The 20,995-nt window shown below is 36.5% G+C and overlaps 1 protein-coding gene across 1 annotated transcript in view; it reads right to left on the bottom strand.

Moving 5' to 3' along the window:
- Positions 1–20,995, bottom strand: part of CFAP299 (cilia and flagella associated protein 299) — a 582,341-nt gene that overhangs the window by 82,832 nt on the left and 478,514 nt on the right. Inside the window, exon 4 of the mRNA XM_059066513.2 lies at positions 7,017–7,159. Within this exon, the coding sequence (XP_058922496.1) occupies positions 7,017–7,159 (143 nt within the window). The remainder of the gene's footprint in view (positions 1–7,016; positions 7,160–20,995) is intronic.

Here is a 20,995-nt window from a genome sequence, read left to right as displayed (position 1 = left end):
TGAAGCCACAATTAAAGGCCACTTTTAATTCTGTCCCGAGCTCTTCCACACACAAAGCTGTGGGCCACTATAATGCTTACTCATAGTGACTGAAAATAAAAGCCTGGTCAAGTACAAAGAGTTGTTTTCTGCCAAGCTCAATGAAAGGAGGAAGTGGCAAGGGTGGGTACAGGATGGCTGAAATTCCCGTCTTAACCATGGATAGCAGGATTGCTTAAAGTTCTGAAAAACAACCCCGAATTAGGTCTTGTCAAGTCAGATACACATCTGCAAAAGAAATATATGACCTGACAATGACTAGGATATGGATGTGAGACCAAAGGGGAAAATATCTCTTCATGACAAATCCTAAAGTAGAATCATGTAGCATCGATTAAAAAAAATCATGGCATCTGGGGTTCCACAGATCTCTATTTGGACCTGGATTGTAAGTGCAACTGTCTATGTGTAACTTTGGTTAAGCCAGTTAACACCACTATGATGCATGTTCCTTGATGTTAAAATGTGAAAAATATTCCTAACCCATAAGGTTGTTGTAAAGAGTAAGTGAAATGATGTATATAAATTATTTAGCACAGTGCCTTCTGCACGGTAAGCTCTCAGTTAATTTTTATCAGCATCATAATCATCTCAGGCTTTGACTCAGACCAGTCACAGTGGTATGGAACAACCTGAGAGAGCCCAAGGGCTGAAGTTAAACCCACCCAGAGGGGTCAAACAAAGGAGATCATGACTGGGCTAACGGCAAATATGACTTTAAAAACCTAAGGTGGGAATTTAGAATGGAAGTCACAAACTCAAATGCCTAGAATAATCTGATAGGTGTTATCTGAATGAGTGACTCAAGGATGACAGTGCAGTTACCAATAAGTATGAGTGGGCAAGTCTCTGTTAATCTGGTGAGAACATACCCCATCTCATGGAGCAGCTTCTATTTAATCATGGCTGGAATGAGAGAATGCAGGCTCAGTGTGGGAAGACCTTATTAGTTTTTAGGAGAATCGGTAACTCAAACATATTTTATGTGACTTTTCCTGTTTCTAGAACATTGACATTGACACAACTTTAAAATATATTGTGCAGGCCAAATAAAACATGTCTGCAGCCAGGCACTATTAAATGGTGATCTCTGGTTTATGACTTCTTGTATCACACCTACCTAAGATCAGTATTAGTCCTAAAGATCAGGATGGGAGTGAACCTCTGGGTTGGGGACCAGCAGACCAGAACAGTGCTCTGTGTGTGTGTGTGTGTGTGTGTGTGTGTGTGTGTGTATAGTGTGAGCCATAAACATGAGCCATATATGTCATTTTGAATTTCCTAGTAGCCACACTAAAAACAAGTAAGAAGAAATAGGTGAAAATAATTTTAATAATATAGCTCATTTAACTCAATATATCTAGCATATTATTATTTTAACACATAGTGAATGTAAATTTATTAATAACATATTTTATATTTTTAGGATGTCTTCAAAATCAGGTGTGTATTTTACACTTACAGCACATCTTAATTCAGGGTTAGTTACACTGAAAGTACTCAATAGCCATATATGGCTAGTGGCGATCCTACTGGACAGCACAGGTCTAGAGTATGCTTCTCAAACTTTAATATGCATATTGAAATTTGGGGGATCATGTTAAAATGCCATTTCTGCTTCACTGGTTGGGATAGAGCCTGAGATCCTTCATTTCTTACAGGCTCTCAGGTGGTGTCAGTACTCCTGGTCCATGGACCACGCTTTGAATATCTAGGAGCTAGATGGTTATGGCAAGTCTACTTCAATTAGCACTTTTGCCCCCCAAAGCACTCCCTTTTCTTTCAAATTTAGCAAATATCTGTTGAAGAGACTAAGTTGATATTCTAATGTTTAGTCACCATATTTAGATGTGGAATAATATTAATAACTTTAAAATAGGCAATATTTTATATACCACTTGTAGAAGCACTGAGTCATTTACTCCTTTTTTTTTTTTTTAACTTCAGAACCTGCCAATATGTTACCAGATGCTTTCATGAGAATGCATTTAAGCACAGGATAAGTGCAACTTTTTATTTCTAACTTCAGAGATTTGGCAGGTTCAATGTTTTAATAAAACAGACAATGGGACGGCAAGGGAAATTTGACAATAATACCTTTCTAAGCTTTAGTATTTAGGGGCATTCCTCGGTCAAGGGTATGAATATTTCATGGACTCTCCAAAGAGAAACACAAAGAGAACTTTTTCATTTCCTCCTGACCATTCTACTTGAGGGATGGGTAGAGCTCGACAGGCAGACCTTAGATCTTTGTTCAACAATACATAAATACAGAAATTTAAGCAAATAAATGTGGGGCAGAATGTAACTCAAGGATTCTACATAGTGCAAATATCCTCAGGATACAAACACTTTTAAACCTAGAAGAGTGTTTTGGAAGTAAGCAGTGAATTCCTAAGAACTTGTTCTCACTTATCACTGTTTCACTTGTGAACTTTAGCAAGTGATTTATCCTCTTTTATCCTCCCTCAGATGTTAAGAATAATGCTTGTTGAACCTATTTCACAAAGTTGTTCTAGGGAAGTGTAAAGGAACTTGGTAAAAGGTAACATGCTATTTGCTTATAGTTTATTCACAATCCTTCACCAAAGGAAGGTACTGAATTGTAAACACATGGTCAAGATGAAGTATGAATTGACAAGATGATCAAGTTCTAGGCCCTTTCTACTGCTGCATTTCATAACAGTTGCAGCTGTCAGCTCATATTTATGTTTTCCACAGTAAAAATGCAAGGCAGGATTCTAATCATAGAACTACTGTCTCTTCCTACACAGAATAAAACATCATGTCAACAGATAAGTAAATAGAAAGGAACCTTTTGAAAGCTTTAAAAATTCTTTGTTTTAGTTCTGAATCAAATTAAGTGTGGAATTATGGATGCCAAAGATATTTTTTACCTCTAATAACAACTGTTTAAGTCATTTAATGGCATGAAATTTCTTGAGTGAAAAATCTGAAGTATGATTCTGATGGATGGCTTAAATTAAACTCAACATGGTAAAATTTTACAGTGGGGTCTTTGTAATAGAGCTAATTTTGTTTGAAAGCTCAGAAATTATCTGGCACCGAGGAGGAAAAAAAAACCCAATGACAAAACTCTCTAATTGAGAAAATTATAAAATATTATTAAAAGACATTAAAGAGGGCATAAATAAATGTAAATAAATAAATGGAAGACTTAATACCATAAAGATGTCAATCAGTGGTACATTGGTCATAACTTGAAAACAATTCCAATCAAAATTACACCACTTTTTGTGTGTGAATATTTGAAGTTGACTACAATTTATATGAGAGAATAAAGGACAAGCATAGATTAGATACTCTTGAAGAAGAAAAACCAGATGGAGAAATTGCCTTTCTTTATATCAAGAATTATTATGAACATATAACAAATGAGTAAGATTTAATTATTTTAAGGAGAAACCCAGTAAAACAAAAGAGTGAGCCCAGAAACAACCCAGCACATACAGAACTCAACTTTTGACACAAATGGTGTTGCAGATGTGGGAGAAGGGATAGTGGACTTTTCAATAAATGTTGCTAGGACACATTATTAGTCATATGGAAGACAAAAACAAAAAGTGCACCCTTACCTAACCACCATATACAGTGTTAAATTCGGGTAGGTTAAATATATAAGATAAAAAGCAAAACTACAGTACTTTATAGGACAATATCTTTATGACTTCCAGAAAGGTAGGAATTTGTTAAACAAAACAAAAAATGCAAACCTCTGAGGAAAATATTAATAAAATGAACTAATCTATCAAAACTTCTGACTTCTGACCATCAAAAGTCCATGTAAAGGAAGTGAAAGGAGAATTACATACTGGAAGTTTACATTTTCAATATATATGAGGCGAAGGATTAATCAATATTCAAAAAAAAAGGAACTCCTACAATTCATAAGAAAAGGAAGAATAAATAATCAATAGAAAAAATGAGGAAAAGTCTTAATAGATACTTCAAAGAAAGGAAATCTGAACAACCAATAAAAGATGCCCAATCTGACTAGTAATCACAAAAATAAAAATTAAGATCACCATGAGAGATCATTTATAATTTAGCACAGTGGAAAAAAAAGTTTGTAGATGTCATGTGTTGGTAAGGATGAGGGCTAATGAGAGCACTTATATAGTATTTTTGGTGGATATAAAATAGCATAACCACTTTGAAAACAATTTGGCACTATATACTCTTGTGCTTTCGGCTTTTCATTTTTTCATAAACAGGAAAATAATAAAACATTTATTTTGTCTTTCTGCATGAATTGAATTCTACTTCAGGGCAATTACATAACCAATGAGGAAAAGTTATTCTCTGTGGAAGAATTCTAGCTAAAAAATGCAGAATGAATGATAGAATTAGAAAATCACCATTGTACAAACCTTAGTAAAAACATGTAGGTAGCCTTCATTATTGTATGCTAAAACCACTGGGTGAAATTTGATGGGAACTTTATAATAGAATCATCAGACTGATAACACCTGAACTCACTAATCAAACTCACAGAGTTTCACATTTAAAAAAATCTTACCTAAAAAAAATTGAAACTGAATTATAGGGTTATAGTTTCAAAGACAACTCCACTCCAGAAAAGTGATCAAATCACTCAAGAGAATGCATATGGTAAGAAAAGAAGTCCAAGGATGATCTCTGGTGATTACCAACATGCATGAAATAAACAAGGGGAGAGTTCAATGAGAGATTCTGACATAAATGTTAGAATATTTGAATAGTTTTGAGAAGAAAGAGTTAATCAGCATAAGGATTAATCAACAGTAATTAAATAATGTAGAGAAGTTAAATAAGATGAGAAATAAAAATAGTGCAAAAGATTTTGAAACTGGCAGTCACTGGTGATTTTAGCAGGAGTTGCTTCATTTGAATAATGGTGGCAGAGGGCTAATTACAGTGGGTTAGCACCTACATGAGAAGTGAGAGTTGGAGACACTTGTTCTTTTGAGGAGCTTAGCTGGAAATTGTAAGAGAGGTAGAGGATTTCTTTTCTTTAATATAGAAATGGTTCCAGCATGGTTAGAGGCAAGATAAAAGAGCCAGTTGGGAGAGTCAGTTTGAGAATGTACATTTTAAAAAAAGAGGACAATAGATGAAGTATGGCTTCAGTGATAAGAAGGGTGAAAAGGATAAAAAACAAGTTGAATAAATTAGCTCTAACCAAGTCAAGGAGTCCTTTTCTCTCTGAATCTGGAAAAATGTGGTGAGAGTAGATGCATGTATGAAGGAATATTTCACTTAATAAAAATGAACTACTAATTTTTTTTCCAGAAAAAAACTGTTTCAAAAAGTAGAGAGTGAAGCCACTTATTTTATTTCAGAAATGTCACCAGAAAAGCCTGAGTCACTCTGAGGGCATATACTCCCTCGTGGTCTTTGGGGAAGCCTAAGCCTTGCTGTGTTGGGGGAATGTGGACAAGTGTGCAGCAAATTGGGCCTCTGAGAGGTAGGCTGAGGGAAGGAGGGCATGTGGTGTTCTAAGAGTTAGGTGCAGATGTGTTCTGAACATAGATGGTGGGCCCAGGGGCCAGTAGCAGCCAGAATGGAATTGTGATTGGGAATAATCAGAAGGGCACTCTGAGGGGGGCGCCAGCTAGTGAGGAAGCTGATTTTGGTTGACAGACAGACAGACAGATCAGGGGTTGGTTTCTATGTTTAGACTCAATGTTCTCTGTGAAATGTGAGGCAAATATGGATAGGAGTCAGGGTCAGCAGTTGAGAACAATGGTTTTGAGAGAGTGGTGCAGCTTCAGAATATTTTGGGGGGAGAATGGTGAAACTACGAATTGAGAAACAGCAAATAAATGGGTGGCTGAGGGCCAAAAAATGGGCTGGCTGAGTTTGGAGACGATAAATTATTGGTAGCAGCCATCTACACTTTTTTGAAATTTCTTAAAATTTCCTTCTGTGTTACCCAGGGGTCAAGCTAATGGTGCAAGCAAGAGGATAACTGGGTCAATCTGCTTTTGAGGGTTATCAGGACAGATACAGCCAAAGCACAAAAAGACATGGGCAGCTGGGATTATTGCAAGAGGCAAGTTAAATGATTTTGCTATGCATCTAGGTTGGATGGGAAAAGGGGTATATCCATGAAATGGTGATGGGTTATGAAGTCTTTAGATAATAGCAAGAAGGATGTACACAAGAGGGCAGGAATGTCAGAGGAATAGTGTTGTTAAAAGTGTCCAGTAATCTGCTGTACAGTGAAGTGGAGTTCCCTGTGCTATACAGCAGGTTCTCATTAATACCCCAATTTTAAAAAGTGTTAAATAATCTGGATACAGCAGTGGAGAGTTAAAGCAGAATGCTACTACTACTTTTGTGTTCTATAAGTGAGAGGTGTAGAATAAAAAGTTTAGCTTGAGAGCTATTCAGGAGGTGGTAGAAGGATCAGGATCTATAAATAGGTTGACTTTGTAGAGTAGATCCTATGTGGTGGGATAAGGGTTACAGAGGAAAGGATAGGGGTCAATAGTGAAAAGAATCATGAGTAGAAGAAATGCCCAAATAGGCCAGTGGTGAGAGTAAATGAGGGTGAGCTACTCAGAGGCCTGGATTTTGGTTGGTGACCAAAAAAAAAAAAAAAAAAAAAAAAAAGTGGGAGGAGAATGTGTTACATGGACTGCTCTTGAGGCTTCTAGACAGATGAAGTCCCAAGTGGTGCAAGAGCCATGTGAGAGTAGCAAATTTTAGGCTCTACTTATCATTTAAAAGGAATGTCACTGAGAATTTACTTATCTCATCTCTGAAGAGTTCCCTTCCTCAGGCTGTTAATGGAAAATCTGCATCTATGTTCATTCCCCGTTTTAAAATGTATTTACTTTTTACTCAAACCACTCTTACCACATTCCTGCTATATATATATTAGCGTCCCAGAAAATAAAATAAAAATCCTTATCTTTACCTCTGAGAAGCTTGTTCTCTTATTGAAGGTGTGAAAAATGTACATAACTTACCTCATATCTGTGGGTCTTGGAAGTAGTCTTTTCTTTCCACTAAAGTAGACTTCAAAATCTTCAATCTTTAGCCTGTGGGCATAGTCAATGTATCCTGACACCTCCTGCCCATGAGAATTTCTGTCCCGAATAAAGATCACGGACTAGTACATAGAAAAATAGAGAATGGAGAGAGTAAATGAACAAAACTCACTTCAGTAAATTTTACATGATAATAAAATCTACAGTTATTGAGTGATACCTGTGTTATATCCTATTCTAAGTGCTTTATGCTTCATACTTACCATGATCCTATGGGGCAGGTATTATTATTTTCTCCTGGCAGTGAAGAAGTTTATGAAAAGTTAACTGAACATGCATATAATGTTTACATATAGCAATTGTATATAACAATATCAATAAATAACTCATAGAAGTCTTCCTAAGGACAAACATTATTTTCAGTATTTGAAATACATTATTTACTTTTTTCCCCAGTCCCATTGTCTTCTCTTTGTCATCATTTTTCAAGTTAAAAAACTGAAAAACAGGGCTTCCCTGGTGGCGCAGTGGTTGAGAGTCTGCCTGCCGATGCAGGGGACACTGGTTCGTGCCCCAGTCTGGGAGGATCCCACATGCCGCGGAGCGGTTAGGCCCGTGAGCTGTGGCCGCTGAGCCTGTGCATCTGGAGCCTGTGCTCCGCAACGCGAGAGGCCACAACAGTGAGAGGCCCGTGTACCATAAAAAAACAAAAACAACAACAACAAAAAACCCCTGAAAAACAGAGAGGTTGAGTACCTCACACAGCTAGTAAATTGAGAAGCTCAGATTAAAACCTAGGCTCATATGTTTGTCCTTCTAATCATTACATTCTTTTTCCATTTAAACACCTATATATTTTATGTTATATATAGAGAAATGGGGTCCCTTCTTTTTATTATCATGAGTCAAAAAAATCTCTACAAAATTAAAATCTCTTTGCAAATTAAAATCTCTTGGGACTTCCCTGGTGGTCCAGTCATTAAGACTCTGTGCTTCTATTGCAGGGGTTGCAGGTTTGATCCCTGTTCAGGGAACTAAGATACACATGCTGCACAGCATGACCAATAAATAAATAGTTTTAAAAAAATGAACCACTTAAAAAAAGTCTCTTTACAAATTAAAATCTCTTTATAAAATTAATTCTATAGGTCAAACCTATACAGAAAGTACATATTTCTCCTTTGTATCAATTCCTTCACAAATATCTTTGAGCAGCTACTACATGGGAGACACTGTTGAATGTGCCAAGGATACAGTGCTAAGCAAGACAGTAAAGGTCCTGATCTCTTGGAACTTATGTTTAGGTAAGCAGAGACAGACAATAGACTTGAAAAGCAAACAATACTTACAGCGAGGGATAAGTGTTATAAAGCAAATAAAGAAGATGGTTGGCTAGAGGAGTTGTTGGTGGTGAAGGCTACTTTAGGTAGAGTAATCAGAAAAGACCTTGAGGAGGTCTTTAAGCCAAGACTTGAAGGCTAAGAAGAGGTAAGCCTTGTAAAGATCTAGAACAGGAGCCTATCAGGAAAGGGGAACAGCTGGTAGAAAGGCCCTAAAGTGGAAACAAGGTAATGCAAATAGAAGAATTGCAGTCTTTTCCTGCTCAAGCCAATAGACATTGATCTCAAGTTCTAGGAGGAAAAAAAGAAAAAAACCCTAAGTGTAATTGGAAAAGCTCATAATGTATTCATTTCCAAATCTAGATCAAAATGTAGAATTTCATGGAGAAGTTCTATATTTGGAAGAACCTGTAAACAAGCCTTCCTGTTCCTCTTGAGCAATTATTGGATTGTTACTTGTTGGGTCTTTGTGTAGTCAATTACAGGGAGCACTAACACAGGTCACCTTAGATAGCAGTTTCCAAAAGGGTGAACTTAGAAAATTGAAATAATTCTTTTCCCTGCTACACCTATGAAAACAGTTTGCTAACAATATGCCAAAGGAAAAATGGAGGAACAGAGACACAACTTACAATTATTTGTTATTCTGCTGCTGCTTCATCTTCCAGCTTACTACGGAACAGCACTGGGTGCTGAGAAGACTGTGCTAAGAAGAATCCTGAGGCACTTTCTTAGCTCAAGGGGAGGGAGGGTTGTGCTGGATTACTGATGTTTCCCATAGATATGCCTGGATGAACTAATATTCATTGTTATTCCTGTGCCCAATTGTGTATAAACTCAATCCATAGTCCTTCTCATTTCCCCCATGTAACTCCCAGTTAAATTTATATAGATTTCTCCATACTTTTAGTCACCTAGTTTTTAGTTTATACAGCACAAAATTTAAATGGATAGTAACTTAGACTTCTTGAGATTCTCACACAACTAAACCAATAACTAACTTTGCTGTCCCTACTTAAACAAGGCCATGAGCTATACATATTTCATATGTAATACGAAAGGTGCTTGTAATCTTTATTCAATCAAGGCTGCTCCTGATGTAAGGCAAATCATGCAGGGACAGAGAGGGGGAAAAAGATCCAAAATAAGTCCTTTACTTTCGAAATGGAACTCTATTAACAGAAAAGAAAGCTCCTCTGTCTCTCTCTGTCTCTGTTTTTGTCTCTGTTTCTCTTTCTCTCTTTAAATGAGAGATGGACCAGCCTTATTCTTCCAGCAGAATAGCATACCAGATATTGTAACTGACCTTTATGCTGAAAACAAATACAAAAACTGGATAAAAATCTAAAAAATAACTTGTAACATGCATTGATACACTGGCAAGAAAATGATGAATACTCAGAGTCCAAAAAATAAATGAAAGCAGGAGCTCAGAGAGGAAAGCAGAACCCTAAAGTCATCCTTGTCTTGCAGGTATTTGCCCAACCTTAGAGAATCTCAGCAAAGATTTCATGATTATGTCAGGTGGGGGTGACAGGAAACAAAATCCAGTCTTTCAGATAGAGAGGCTAACAGGACCTATTGCAGCAACATAAAGCTAATAAACAAAAAAAAGGATGAAAAAATATCTTTACTGTGTTCAGAGAAAAGAAGAAGAACCATTCCAGAGGAAACACTTTTATGGTGAACAATATATAGATTTTTTAGACCAAATAAATAAATAAATAAATAAATAAATAAATAAATAAATAAATAAGAGACTTGGCTAACAACAGCCTCTTGCTCAAAGAAATTCTGCAGGATGTACTTCAGGCAAAAGAACGTGACTCCAGCTGGCAAGTTAGAGATAAAGAGTAGAATAATAAGAAAAAATAGAATAGATAAGGAATAGAATCAAATATTATAAATATGTAGGTAAATATAAACAAACGACTATGTTAAATAATAACAGTATCTTCTGTAATAAAAATAACAGTATGCCTAAAATTTTTTTTAATTTTTAAAATTATTTATTTTTTTGCGGTACGTGGGCCTCTCACTGTTGTGGCCTCTCCCATTACGAAGCACAGGCTCCAGACGCGCAGGCTCAGCGGCCATGGCTCACGGGCCTAGCCGCTCCGCGGCATGTGGTATCTTCCCAGACTGGAGCATGGACCCGTATCCCCTGTATCGGCAGGCGGACTCTCAACCACTGCGCCACCAGGGAAGCCCTAAATTTTTTAATATAAATGTATGTTTGGAGAAAGTTGTCAGAGTTAAAGTTGGAGTGTCTAAATTTTTTAGAATGAGGTCAGCTATACTGATTAATTTTAGAATTTGCTAAATATGTATGTATAAATTTGGGTCAAAACAGGAGATAGTGTATATCATCTTTAAATTATTAGAGGATAAAACAAAGTGAGGAAAAAGCAATCAATCAATGAAACAGAAGGCAAGAAGGAAGAGGAAAAATTTGGAAGAGGCAGGACAAGTAAAATACACAAATGTAATGATAGTATTATGGGCTGTATTGTGTTCCCTCAGAATCCATATGTTGAAACCTAACCCTGAGTATCTCAGAGAATGTTTTAGACAAAAGGACCTTTAAAGAGTTAATTAAGTAAAAATGAGCCCATTAGGGTAGGCCCTAAAGCAATCTGACTTTATAAGAAGAGGAAATTTGGACACGCAGAGAGACATTGGGGGGTTGTGTGTATGGAGAAAAGACCATGTGAAGATACAGTGAGAGGAACCATCTGCAAGCAAGGAGAAAGGCCTCAGAAGAAACCAAATCTGCCAACATCTTGATCTGTTTTGGACTTCTAGCCTTGAGAACTATGAGGAAATAAATTTCTGTTATTTAAGCTACCCAGTCTATGGTATTTTGTTATGGCAGCTCTAGCAAATTAATACAATAATAATAAAATAATTAAGTAATTACAGTAAATGGCCAAATGTTTAAGTTAAAAGACAAAGATTATTAGAGTGAATACAAAAATATGAAGTAAAATATAAGGTTGAAAATTAAATAATCAAAGAATACACATAAGAAAGTTCCTATTCAAAAGAGAGCTGGTATTGGCATATTAATATTAGACAAAATGGACTTTAAGGCAAAACGCATTACTGGAGATGGAGAGTCAATAGATAATGATGAAAGATTCCATTTACAGAAAGATATAATAATTCTAAACTTGAATGAACCTTTGAAAACATAGCCTTAAAATATCTAAAGCAAAAATTGATAGAACTGTAGAATAAGTCATCATCACTTTGGTAAATTTAAATCTCCCATTAAGTTCTAGATCCAAGAGAATAAATACTTAAATATTATAGAATAAATATAGATTATAAATAATTAAAAAATACAAGCTTGACTGTTCAGTTTTTAACTTAGTCAAGTACCTAAACATCTTTTGTCTTTAATGTTCTTGTGGATAAAATGACTGATTGTCTAAACTGATATATATTTGACCATAATTTCACTATTTTACATTATTATATACATCCTTCCCATGTGTATTAAAGCCCTCTGACCATGGAAATCTGAATAAATTTCAAATCTCACTTCTTTAGCCTTGTGAGAGTTAAGTGCCTGCTCTGTGATTTTTGTGAATCCTGAGATTTTGGGGTTTTCTGAAGTTAGATAACTTCAAGTAAGGCCAAACTGGGTATAAGTGTGATTCCCTCCATGTTCACTGTGTGTCTTTGAGTGGGTTGTTTAAACTCTTAATGCCTCTCTATATTCATAAGTCCTATAGCCTTAAGTAGGTTCCTGAAAAATCCAGCAAGTCTCTACACCAAACCAAAGTGAACACCCCCCAAAACAAAACAAAACAAAACACACCAAAATAAACAAGAGGCCAAAATCCTGCTTGGACCTAAGCATTTAGTTAGTTAAGCCTCCTCTTTCTTTGTTCCTTTTCTTTTTTATTTAAGTATAGCTGACTGATTCAGTATATTTTCACTTACATATGAAATCTAAAAAATAAAACAAATATAACAAAAAACAGAAACAGACTCACAGATACAGAGAATAAACTAGTGGTTACCAGAGAGGAGTGTGGGGGGAGGGGCAAAATAGATGAAGGGGATTAAGAGGTATAAACCACTAGGTATAAAATAAATAAATTACAAGGATGTAATACACAGCACAGGGAACATAGTCAATGCTTTTTATGACTTTGTATGGAGTATAATCTATAAAAATATGGAGTTACTATGTGGTACACCTGAAGCTGATATAACATTGTGGTTAAGCCTTCTTGCAACCTCTCCCTTCTACCTGTTTGTCTTTTCACTCTACAGAGTAACAGAATAATCTCTTCCTTTTGTCTTGCATGAAACTGCTAAATTCACATTTAGGTGCTGCCAAAGCCTTACCTTCTGCCCTATTCACCCAATTTGTAAACAACATGCAAATACTGTTTCTTTCCCAACAGGAATTCTGGTGGTCATTGTATCTATGATTCCTTTTATTTTCAATAAAAACAAAATGTTCAACTAAAATTTCTATAATTTTAGACCTAAGAAATTAATCAGGAGCTGTTTTCACAAAAATCTGTACAGACTAAATGAAAATTACTTTATTCATCTTTCCAAGTATGGTTACATATGTGAAAAAGTATATTTTTTAAAAAACTTTTTAGTAAAATTTTAAAAAGTTGCTAAAATGAAAAATCTTCCTAATGAACAACACGCTTTATGAAATCATTTAAAAAATCTGATTAGAACTGTTGATGTATAGTAATTGGTGATAGTCAGGAAGCTACAAATTTAACTTTAGAAATGCATCATTAAAAAAGCACAGGGCTTCCCTGGTGGTGCAGTGGTTGAGAGTCCGCCTGCCGATGCAGGGGATACGGGTTCGTGCCCCAGTCCGGGAAGATCCCACATGCCGTGAAGCGGCTGGGCCCGTGCGCCATGGCCGCTGAGCCTGCACGTCCGGAGCCTGTGCTCCGCAATGGGAGAGGCCACAACAGTGAGAGGTCCACTTACCGCAAAAGAAAAAAAAAAAAAAAAAGCACAGTGTAGGGACTTTCCTGGTGGTGCAGTGATTAAGAATCTACCTGCCAATGCAGGGGATATGGGCTCGAGCCCTGGTCCAGGAAGATCCCACATGCTGCAGAGCAACTAAGCCTGTGTGCCACAACTTCTGAGCCTGCGCTCTAGAGCCCGTGAGTCATAACTACTGAGCCCGCGTGCCACAACTACTGAAGCCTGTGTGCCTAGAGCCCGTGCTCTGCAACAAAGATGAGCCACCGTAACGAGAAGCCCATGCACCACAGCGAAGAGTAGCTCCCCGCTCGCTGCAACTAGAGAAAGACCACACGCAGCAACAAAGACCCAACACAGCCAAAAAAAAAAAAAAAAATTAATTAATTAATAAATTAATTTTTTAAAAAAAGCACAGTGTAGGGTAGTAGAAAAACAGTGAGATAGAAGAGGTGAGAGGTAGTTAGAGAATTAGAATGAAGTTAACTAATGCTCTTGATTAATTAATTTAATGTGTTCATTTGTAAAATGTGTATTTTCCTCCAACGTGAATACTAATTACTCCTACAATTAATACTACTATCTATCATCTATTAAGAACCCACTATGTTTTGAGCAAAATATTAGCTTTATATTTATCATCTTATTTCTCTAAAATATATACATAATGGCTAGATAGCATTATTATCCTCATTTTGTAAGTGTAGGACCTGAAAGCATTGAGAGTTTGAGGAATCTCCCAAAGGACATGAAGCTAGAGAGTGGGGCACACACACCCACACACCTACTTCCCATGAAGCCCATGCTCCTAACCACCATGCAGTGGACACACAGACCTGGATCCAAATGCTGACCCTGCCACCTACTTACTTTGTGACATTGGTAAGTTAGTTATCCTTTCTAAGATTCAGTTTCCTCTATTACAAAATGGTCATAACACCTACCTCTTAGGGTTGCTGTGTGAATTAAATAAGACTATCTTTGCTAAGCACATAACAATGCCTAGTACATGATAAAACCTCAGTAAATATTACCTATTGCTTAAAAAATTTTTTACTATATTGTCACTATTGTAGTTATACTGTGTTAAGAGTTTTGTCAATTCCTTTGGGATAAGGAAATGGAATGATCATATCAGAATTCCATTACCTAAGTGTGTATAATTATGTTTAGGTTGTAGTACATGGTTCAATTCATTTGTTAAATTTAGTCATCCTCAGTTAAAACTTTGGATGTATTTTGAAGTTAAAATTTAAACAATCTTTCCAGCTATTATACAGGATGGGCCTAATTGACAGTAAAATCATGATTCTGGCATCCAGAATGGATATAATAGGTTAACGGAGCCCCTTTGAAGAATCAGGTTTATTTCAGCTTGAGTGTGACATATTTTAGTAATTGAAAGCTTTCTTATTTGGATACCTCTGTTGCTTCAATAGGAATTAGAAAATGTTATAAATAATTGTTTTAAACTTCTCTACTAACCTTGGCTCCGGACGTGCAGGCTCAGCGGCCATGGCTTACAGGCCCAGCCGCTCTGTGTCATGTGGGATCTTCCCGGACCGGGGCATGAACCCGTGTCCCCTGCATTGGCAGGTGGACTCTCAACCACTGCGCCACCAGGGAAGCCCCTTTCTTTTTCTTTTAAAAAATATAATAGCTTTATTGAGGTATAGTTTACGTAATATAAAATTCATCCTAAAGTTTTAAATGTATAATTCAATGACTTTTAGTAAATTTCTAGAGCTGTGCAACACAATGTAGCTTTAGAATACTTTCATCACCCCAAAGAGATCCCTTGTGCCCATTTGCAGTTATCCCTGTTCCCACACCCAGTCCCAGGCAATCACTAATCTACTTTGTATCTCTATAGACTTTCCTTTTCTGGATTTTTTTTTCATATAAATGGAATCATACAATATATGGTCTTATTCATTCTAATAACTTTTAAGTCACAGTTAATTTCCCAAAAGACACATGAAAACTCTATACTTTATATATCGAAGGGCTCTTTTAAATGATGTTATGTTTATAAAAGGAAAACTTCCAAAATGCCCATAGTCCTCAGATAAGACCCTTTAATCTTTTCTAGAATAATTCAAGTTACAACCAACACAAGTATTTCAGTAAATCAAATGATACTCATTTGAAACCATGAATAATAGTCTACATTTATCTGCAACCTAAGCAAGACACAGATTTTTTTTTTTTTTTTTTTTTTTTTGCGGTATGCGGGCCTCTCACTGTTGTGGCCTCTCCCGTTGCAGAGCACAGGCTCCGGACGCCCAGGCCTAGCAGCCATGGCTCACGGGCTTAGTTGCTCCGCAGCATGTGGGATCTTCCCGGACCAGGGCACGAACCCGTGTCTCCTGCATCGGCAGGCGGATTCTCAACCACTGCGCCACCAGGGAAGCCCCAGATTTTTTTTTTAAGTAACAAAAACAACAATGAAAAACACAAGAACAAGCTATTGATCAATATCAAGATACAAGAATTCCTGAAATTGAAGTGGGGGGTCAGACACCAAGGAGCATGTGGAACCTGAGATTTTACTGAGATGGTCTGTGACCTCAAGTGTGAATCAAAAGACTTATGGAATGCTTAGTTAGCTCCTCATTACTTCTCATGTGCTGGGAAAAGATGAATTAAAGTACAATTTAGATCATTAATCTATCATTTGGATCTCTGGCTGCTTGTCTTTTCCCAGAAGTGGATTAAAATACAAATTCATAAACTTGTTATGAGTTGAGTACATGTGTTGCCTGATTTTTCTTGTCAAACACTAATGAGGAGGCGTAAACCTGATACATCGAAATGGGACTTTTTCAACAATGAAGCCAAAGTCAGTTAAACAAAAAGCGCACTAAGCAGTATGTTGCTGCACAAAAACTGAAACATCCATTTCAGGGTATGAAAGCTGTCAGACAAGCTAAGTACTGGTGACTCCCCCCCTGAGACTGTCAGCATGTCCCCTGATAAAGACAAATGAAGAAAGAATTTTATCTCCTAGAATTTTAAGACTCTGGAATGCCTTTATGAATCTTTAGTTTTAGGGAATTATTTTGTTGTGGAAGAGAAATGATTTTGCAAATGGAGTTTAAGTTTGGACAAACAATTGTTTTCTAACATTTCGAAAGGTCTGTCATTATAAATTTCTCTGATACAAGTTATTTTCCGAATTTTTTATGCTGATAATTATTTCAAAATTCTATATCTTCTTATTTATTTGTAATTAGACATCTCTTTTCACTATTCACACACTTCTCAGGGTTATGTGAAAGACAGCTTTTGTCCTCCCTGTTGGAAGCTTATTCTCAGAACCAGCAGACTTTTCCTTCCACATCCTGTTGCACAAAGCAGGTCACAGGCCAGCTGAGATTCAAGAGGCAGGCAGAGTGACTTCTCTTCTTGATGGGAGCACTTGCCAAGTGTCATTGCAAAGGGGCATGGATAAAAGACAAAGTGAAGAATGGTGGCTATTTTTTGCAATCTATAAGTATTTACCATAAAGAATCTAAGAGCTTTGCTCATTTTTCAACAGTTGGAGATTTGATTTCTGAAGGGAATCATTGAATTTATTAATTTTTTTTCTCTCCCAGCTTACAAAAATGTCCATATTCAAAAAGGTTCTTTGCATTACCAGTGAGGTTAAGAACTTAGGAACATCTGATCTCACTGTTAGTATTCAAAATGTTCTGGAAATTTTAATGAATGAAAATAATATTAAAAGTATATATAAGCTCTAAATACTGAAAGGAGAAAAATATCATATTTGTATATAGACTGATAATTTACTTAGAAAATCAGAGACCGCTAACTAAAACCAGTACAAAATATCTACACAAAAAAATAATAGTTTGGTTTCACACTAGAAATAACCTATTAGCTATTGTGCATGTATCTTTATTTGTAATACGCTTTTTAAAAATTATAACATTCTTCCAAACGTTTTTTATGCAAGACTTTTCTAAAATAACATAAAAACTAAACAAAGAGGCTACATTGCTGAAGGAAATATATTATTATAAAATAAATGTATTAAAATTTTAAGCAAAACACCAGTGGGGTACTTTTGATTCCTTAGAATTTTACCTTGAAGATTGTGGCTAACATTATCTAAGATAATTTTGAAAAGGAAGAATAAACAGCAGAACTTGCATTATTAGATATGAAGTTACAATAATTAAATCTTATATCATTGGTACAGTGATAGATGGATAATGGAAAGTAATAACTTCAGAAACACACCCTTACAGACAAATGTGTATGTGTATAGTGTATATGTTTTTCTATAGCATGATATTTTCTAAATTTTCTATAATGAATGTATACTCTTCTTTAACTACACGATTCCAAAATCTTTTCTCCAAACATACCACTCTCTGAACCTCCACCTCCTATTTTTCTAGCTCACATAATCTGGAAGCCCTTTCAGATCTTTGGAACTGCTGATCTATTAAACTACCATGTTTCAATGTTTACTACCCTCTTTATATACTCGCTTTCCGCTTTATACAGCTAAGATTCCATGGTGGAGTGTCATAATTGTTCACTTGTATACCTCTTCAAATTCCTTGCACATATCCTGTTACACTCATGAAAAAATTCCAGTACTGTTTCGACCCAACTTTCCTTTTATTGTTTTTGCATAGCTATGACTGAGTTTGACAAGAAAAAAAGAAAACTGTAATGACTCTTCTTACAAGTATTAATGACCATAAACTCCTTTGGACCTATAGCGCTTGCATAATAATTGTCTATGATAAGCTCTTCCTCTCTCCCACACTCCCATTATTTTTATATCTTCTCTCCTCAAACTTTCAACAATACCCTTTTTCCCCCCTCACATTCAATGATTTCTCCCTCTGAAAATAGAAGCATCTTGGGAATTTCCTCTGCTTGTTACCTGAGCTCCCATAACAGTTTTAAAAATATTTTTCTTTTTGCACTTATTATTTTATATTGTAGTGTTCAAGGTCCTTGGAGACTGGAGACTATATCTTTATCTAACTTTGTATGCTTAATATCTCCCCCGGCCCTTGGTTCAAAGAAGGTGTATAACCAACATGGTTTTGGACTTGAGGTGATTAAACAAAGTCCAACAAGATAAACTGCCAGCGTGCTATTTATTTAATCATGCTTCACAGAAAGTGTCACCATGTAACAAAATAATGCTAGTGCTAAGAGCTAACTTTTAAAGAGTGTTTATTAAGTGCCAAAATTTCTCTCATTTAATCCGAACACAAGTCCCATAATGTAGGTAACATTATTAATCCTATTTTACAGATAAGAAAACTAAAGCAAGAGGAGGCGCTAGGGCCCAGGCTTATATGGTTAGTGTGTCGGTCAGAATTCCAACAGAAAACAATGGCAACATTTGTGTATGTATGCAGGGATTAATGGATGGCATATAGGGTCATCACAAGGGATCCTGCATGAAGCCAGGGCTACTAGTACTGAAACTGACACTATCCCTACCACAGGTCTCTCCCTCACCCCCAAGTGGGAGAGTTTATCAGAACCCAAGAGGGAAGGAGAGATGCACAGGCTGAGAGCATGCTGGAGAAGAGCAGATAACTGACGTCAAAGGACATAGATAGGTATAGGTAATCTCACAGAAGGAGGATCAAGGGAATAAATACCTTCCTGCTGGAGCATCATATTGGCCAAATCTAACTGGGTCCAGATCCCTGATACCATGCGTGTCCCCATAGACGCAGCTTCCCTAGGTAGAGAGTAGGGTGGAGAGAAGAATGGAAGAGGCTATGAAGAAACAAAACCAATGTATGTGGAATAGTTAGTGATAATGCTGGGATTTGCACACAAGCATTTGACTACGAAGCCTCTGCTATGCTCATGGGGTGGCAGGCAGGAAGTGAGGTTTCGTTTTCAATTCAGATTCCAAAAACAAAGTGATTCTTATGAACAAAGGGATTTTTACCTCTTTTCCACCATTAACATTGATGGAACATTCATTTTGCAGGGATAATACAATTGCTTAGGAGAATAAGACACAAATCTGGGAATAAGAGAAAAATGACTATGACATCACATATAGATTCTTTTTAGCAAGCTGATAGGCACTTAGAATTTTGCATGGTGTTATTGGTTTGGATAAAAGGGCTTCACGCATGATCGAAGACGAAGAAATCAGAAATAAGAGAGGCTGACAGAACGTGGTCATCCCAGTGGGATAACTGCATCCTGACAATGAATATATGACAAAGCCAGAACATAGTCTCTTCAATTAACAAGAATAATTGTGGGTTAAAACCACTTCCTTAGTGAGGAGAAACTATAAATTGATACCTGAACTCATTATATAGTGAGGTTTTATAATTCATTCACTATGAATGTGTAGTAAATTATTTATCATTCTCATTATAGACTGGATTCTGTCAACCTCAAAAAAATTTTTCATTGTCTCCATACAATTCGAAGTTAAAAAACTCATCTATATCTTTTAATATAGGCTTCTGAACAGAGTTAATCATACTTTGCTTTTCAAATACTTTTCAAATACTTTGCTTTTCAAATATACTTATTGAAAGACCAGTGTGCACCGGGCACTGTCCTAGGTGCTGGAGATACAATACTGAACAAAATAAGAACCTGACCTCATGGAGTTCACAGTCTAGTGAAGAAGACAGGCAACTTCTCCATATGAAAATCTGGAAGGAACTTCTTCTCCTTTACCATCTGGGCATTTTCTCTTATTCTTAGAACTCATTTTCTTGAAGGATTTTGTGGAACCACCCCCCTGCCCCTATGTAGTATCCCCACAGAACCCATTTCTTAGCTCTCCTCTCAACTATCATATTGTATCTTATTGGTCTCTTGACTGTCCCCCTGTTAGACTGTAAGCTGCTTGCGATCAGGGATGTTACCATCATGTACCTTTGTTCCTCCACAGTCAAGCCTCATGCCCAGGACAGAGAAGACATATGATAATGTTTATTGATTAAATGCATAACTGAACAAAAGAGAGAAGAAAAATATCTTTCTTCTACCCACTTTCCAAATGTTAACCTCAAAATGGGCATGAGTCATATCCACACTTGATGGTGAGAAGTATAAGAGTCACAATTTATTGATAGTCCTCTATGTGACAGGGGCTTTACTTGCATTTCTACTAAGTAAGTTAGGCATTTCTATTTTCATTTTTTTAATCACATAAGAAATATATTATATTTTGCCCAAGGACTCATAGCTAGTAAATGGCCGAGTTGGAACTCCGAATGAAAGTTTCCAAACTCAAGTCTTTGCTCTCTCCAACACCAGACCACATCCCAGCAAGCATGGAATAATGTCTCAAAATTAGTTGTAAATTGTTGCTATGACAATGAACACATTCTCTAGTAAAATGTCCTCAACCCTATGTATAAATTAGAAACATGGTGGGATTGTAAAAACTCATACTGCCATACTTTGCCTTCTATACAAGATTGTGCATGGTCTAAAGGATATTGCCAATCAACATTGCCTGGAAGTGAGTACCTTCTGGAGGAAACGAGGGCTTATCCAAGGGTTTAGTAAGTGTCTGCCTCTCCATCCTCAGCCCTCAAAGAGAGGTGATGGTGCCCCACCCAGTAGTCAGTAAGCAAATGAAAAAAGGAAGCCTGTGCAGCATTACCTGGAATGTGA

Source organism: Kogia breviceps, chromosome 6 (genome assembly GCF_026419965.1).
Source record: "Kogia breviceps isolate mKogBre1 chromosome 6, mKogBre1 haplotype 1, whole genome shotgun sequence".
NCBI classification, from domain to species: Eukaryota; Metazoa; Chordata; class Mammalia; order Artiodactyla; family Physeteridae; genus Kogia; species Kogia breviceps.
This window is presented reverse-complemented; position numbering and strand designations above follow the sequence as displayed.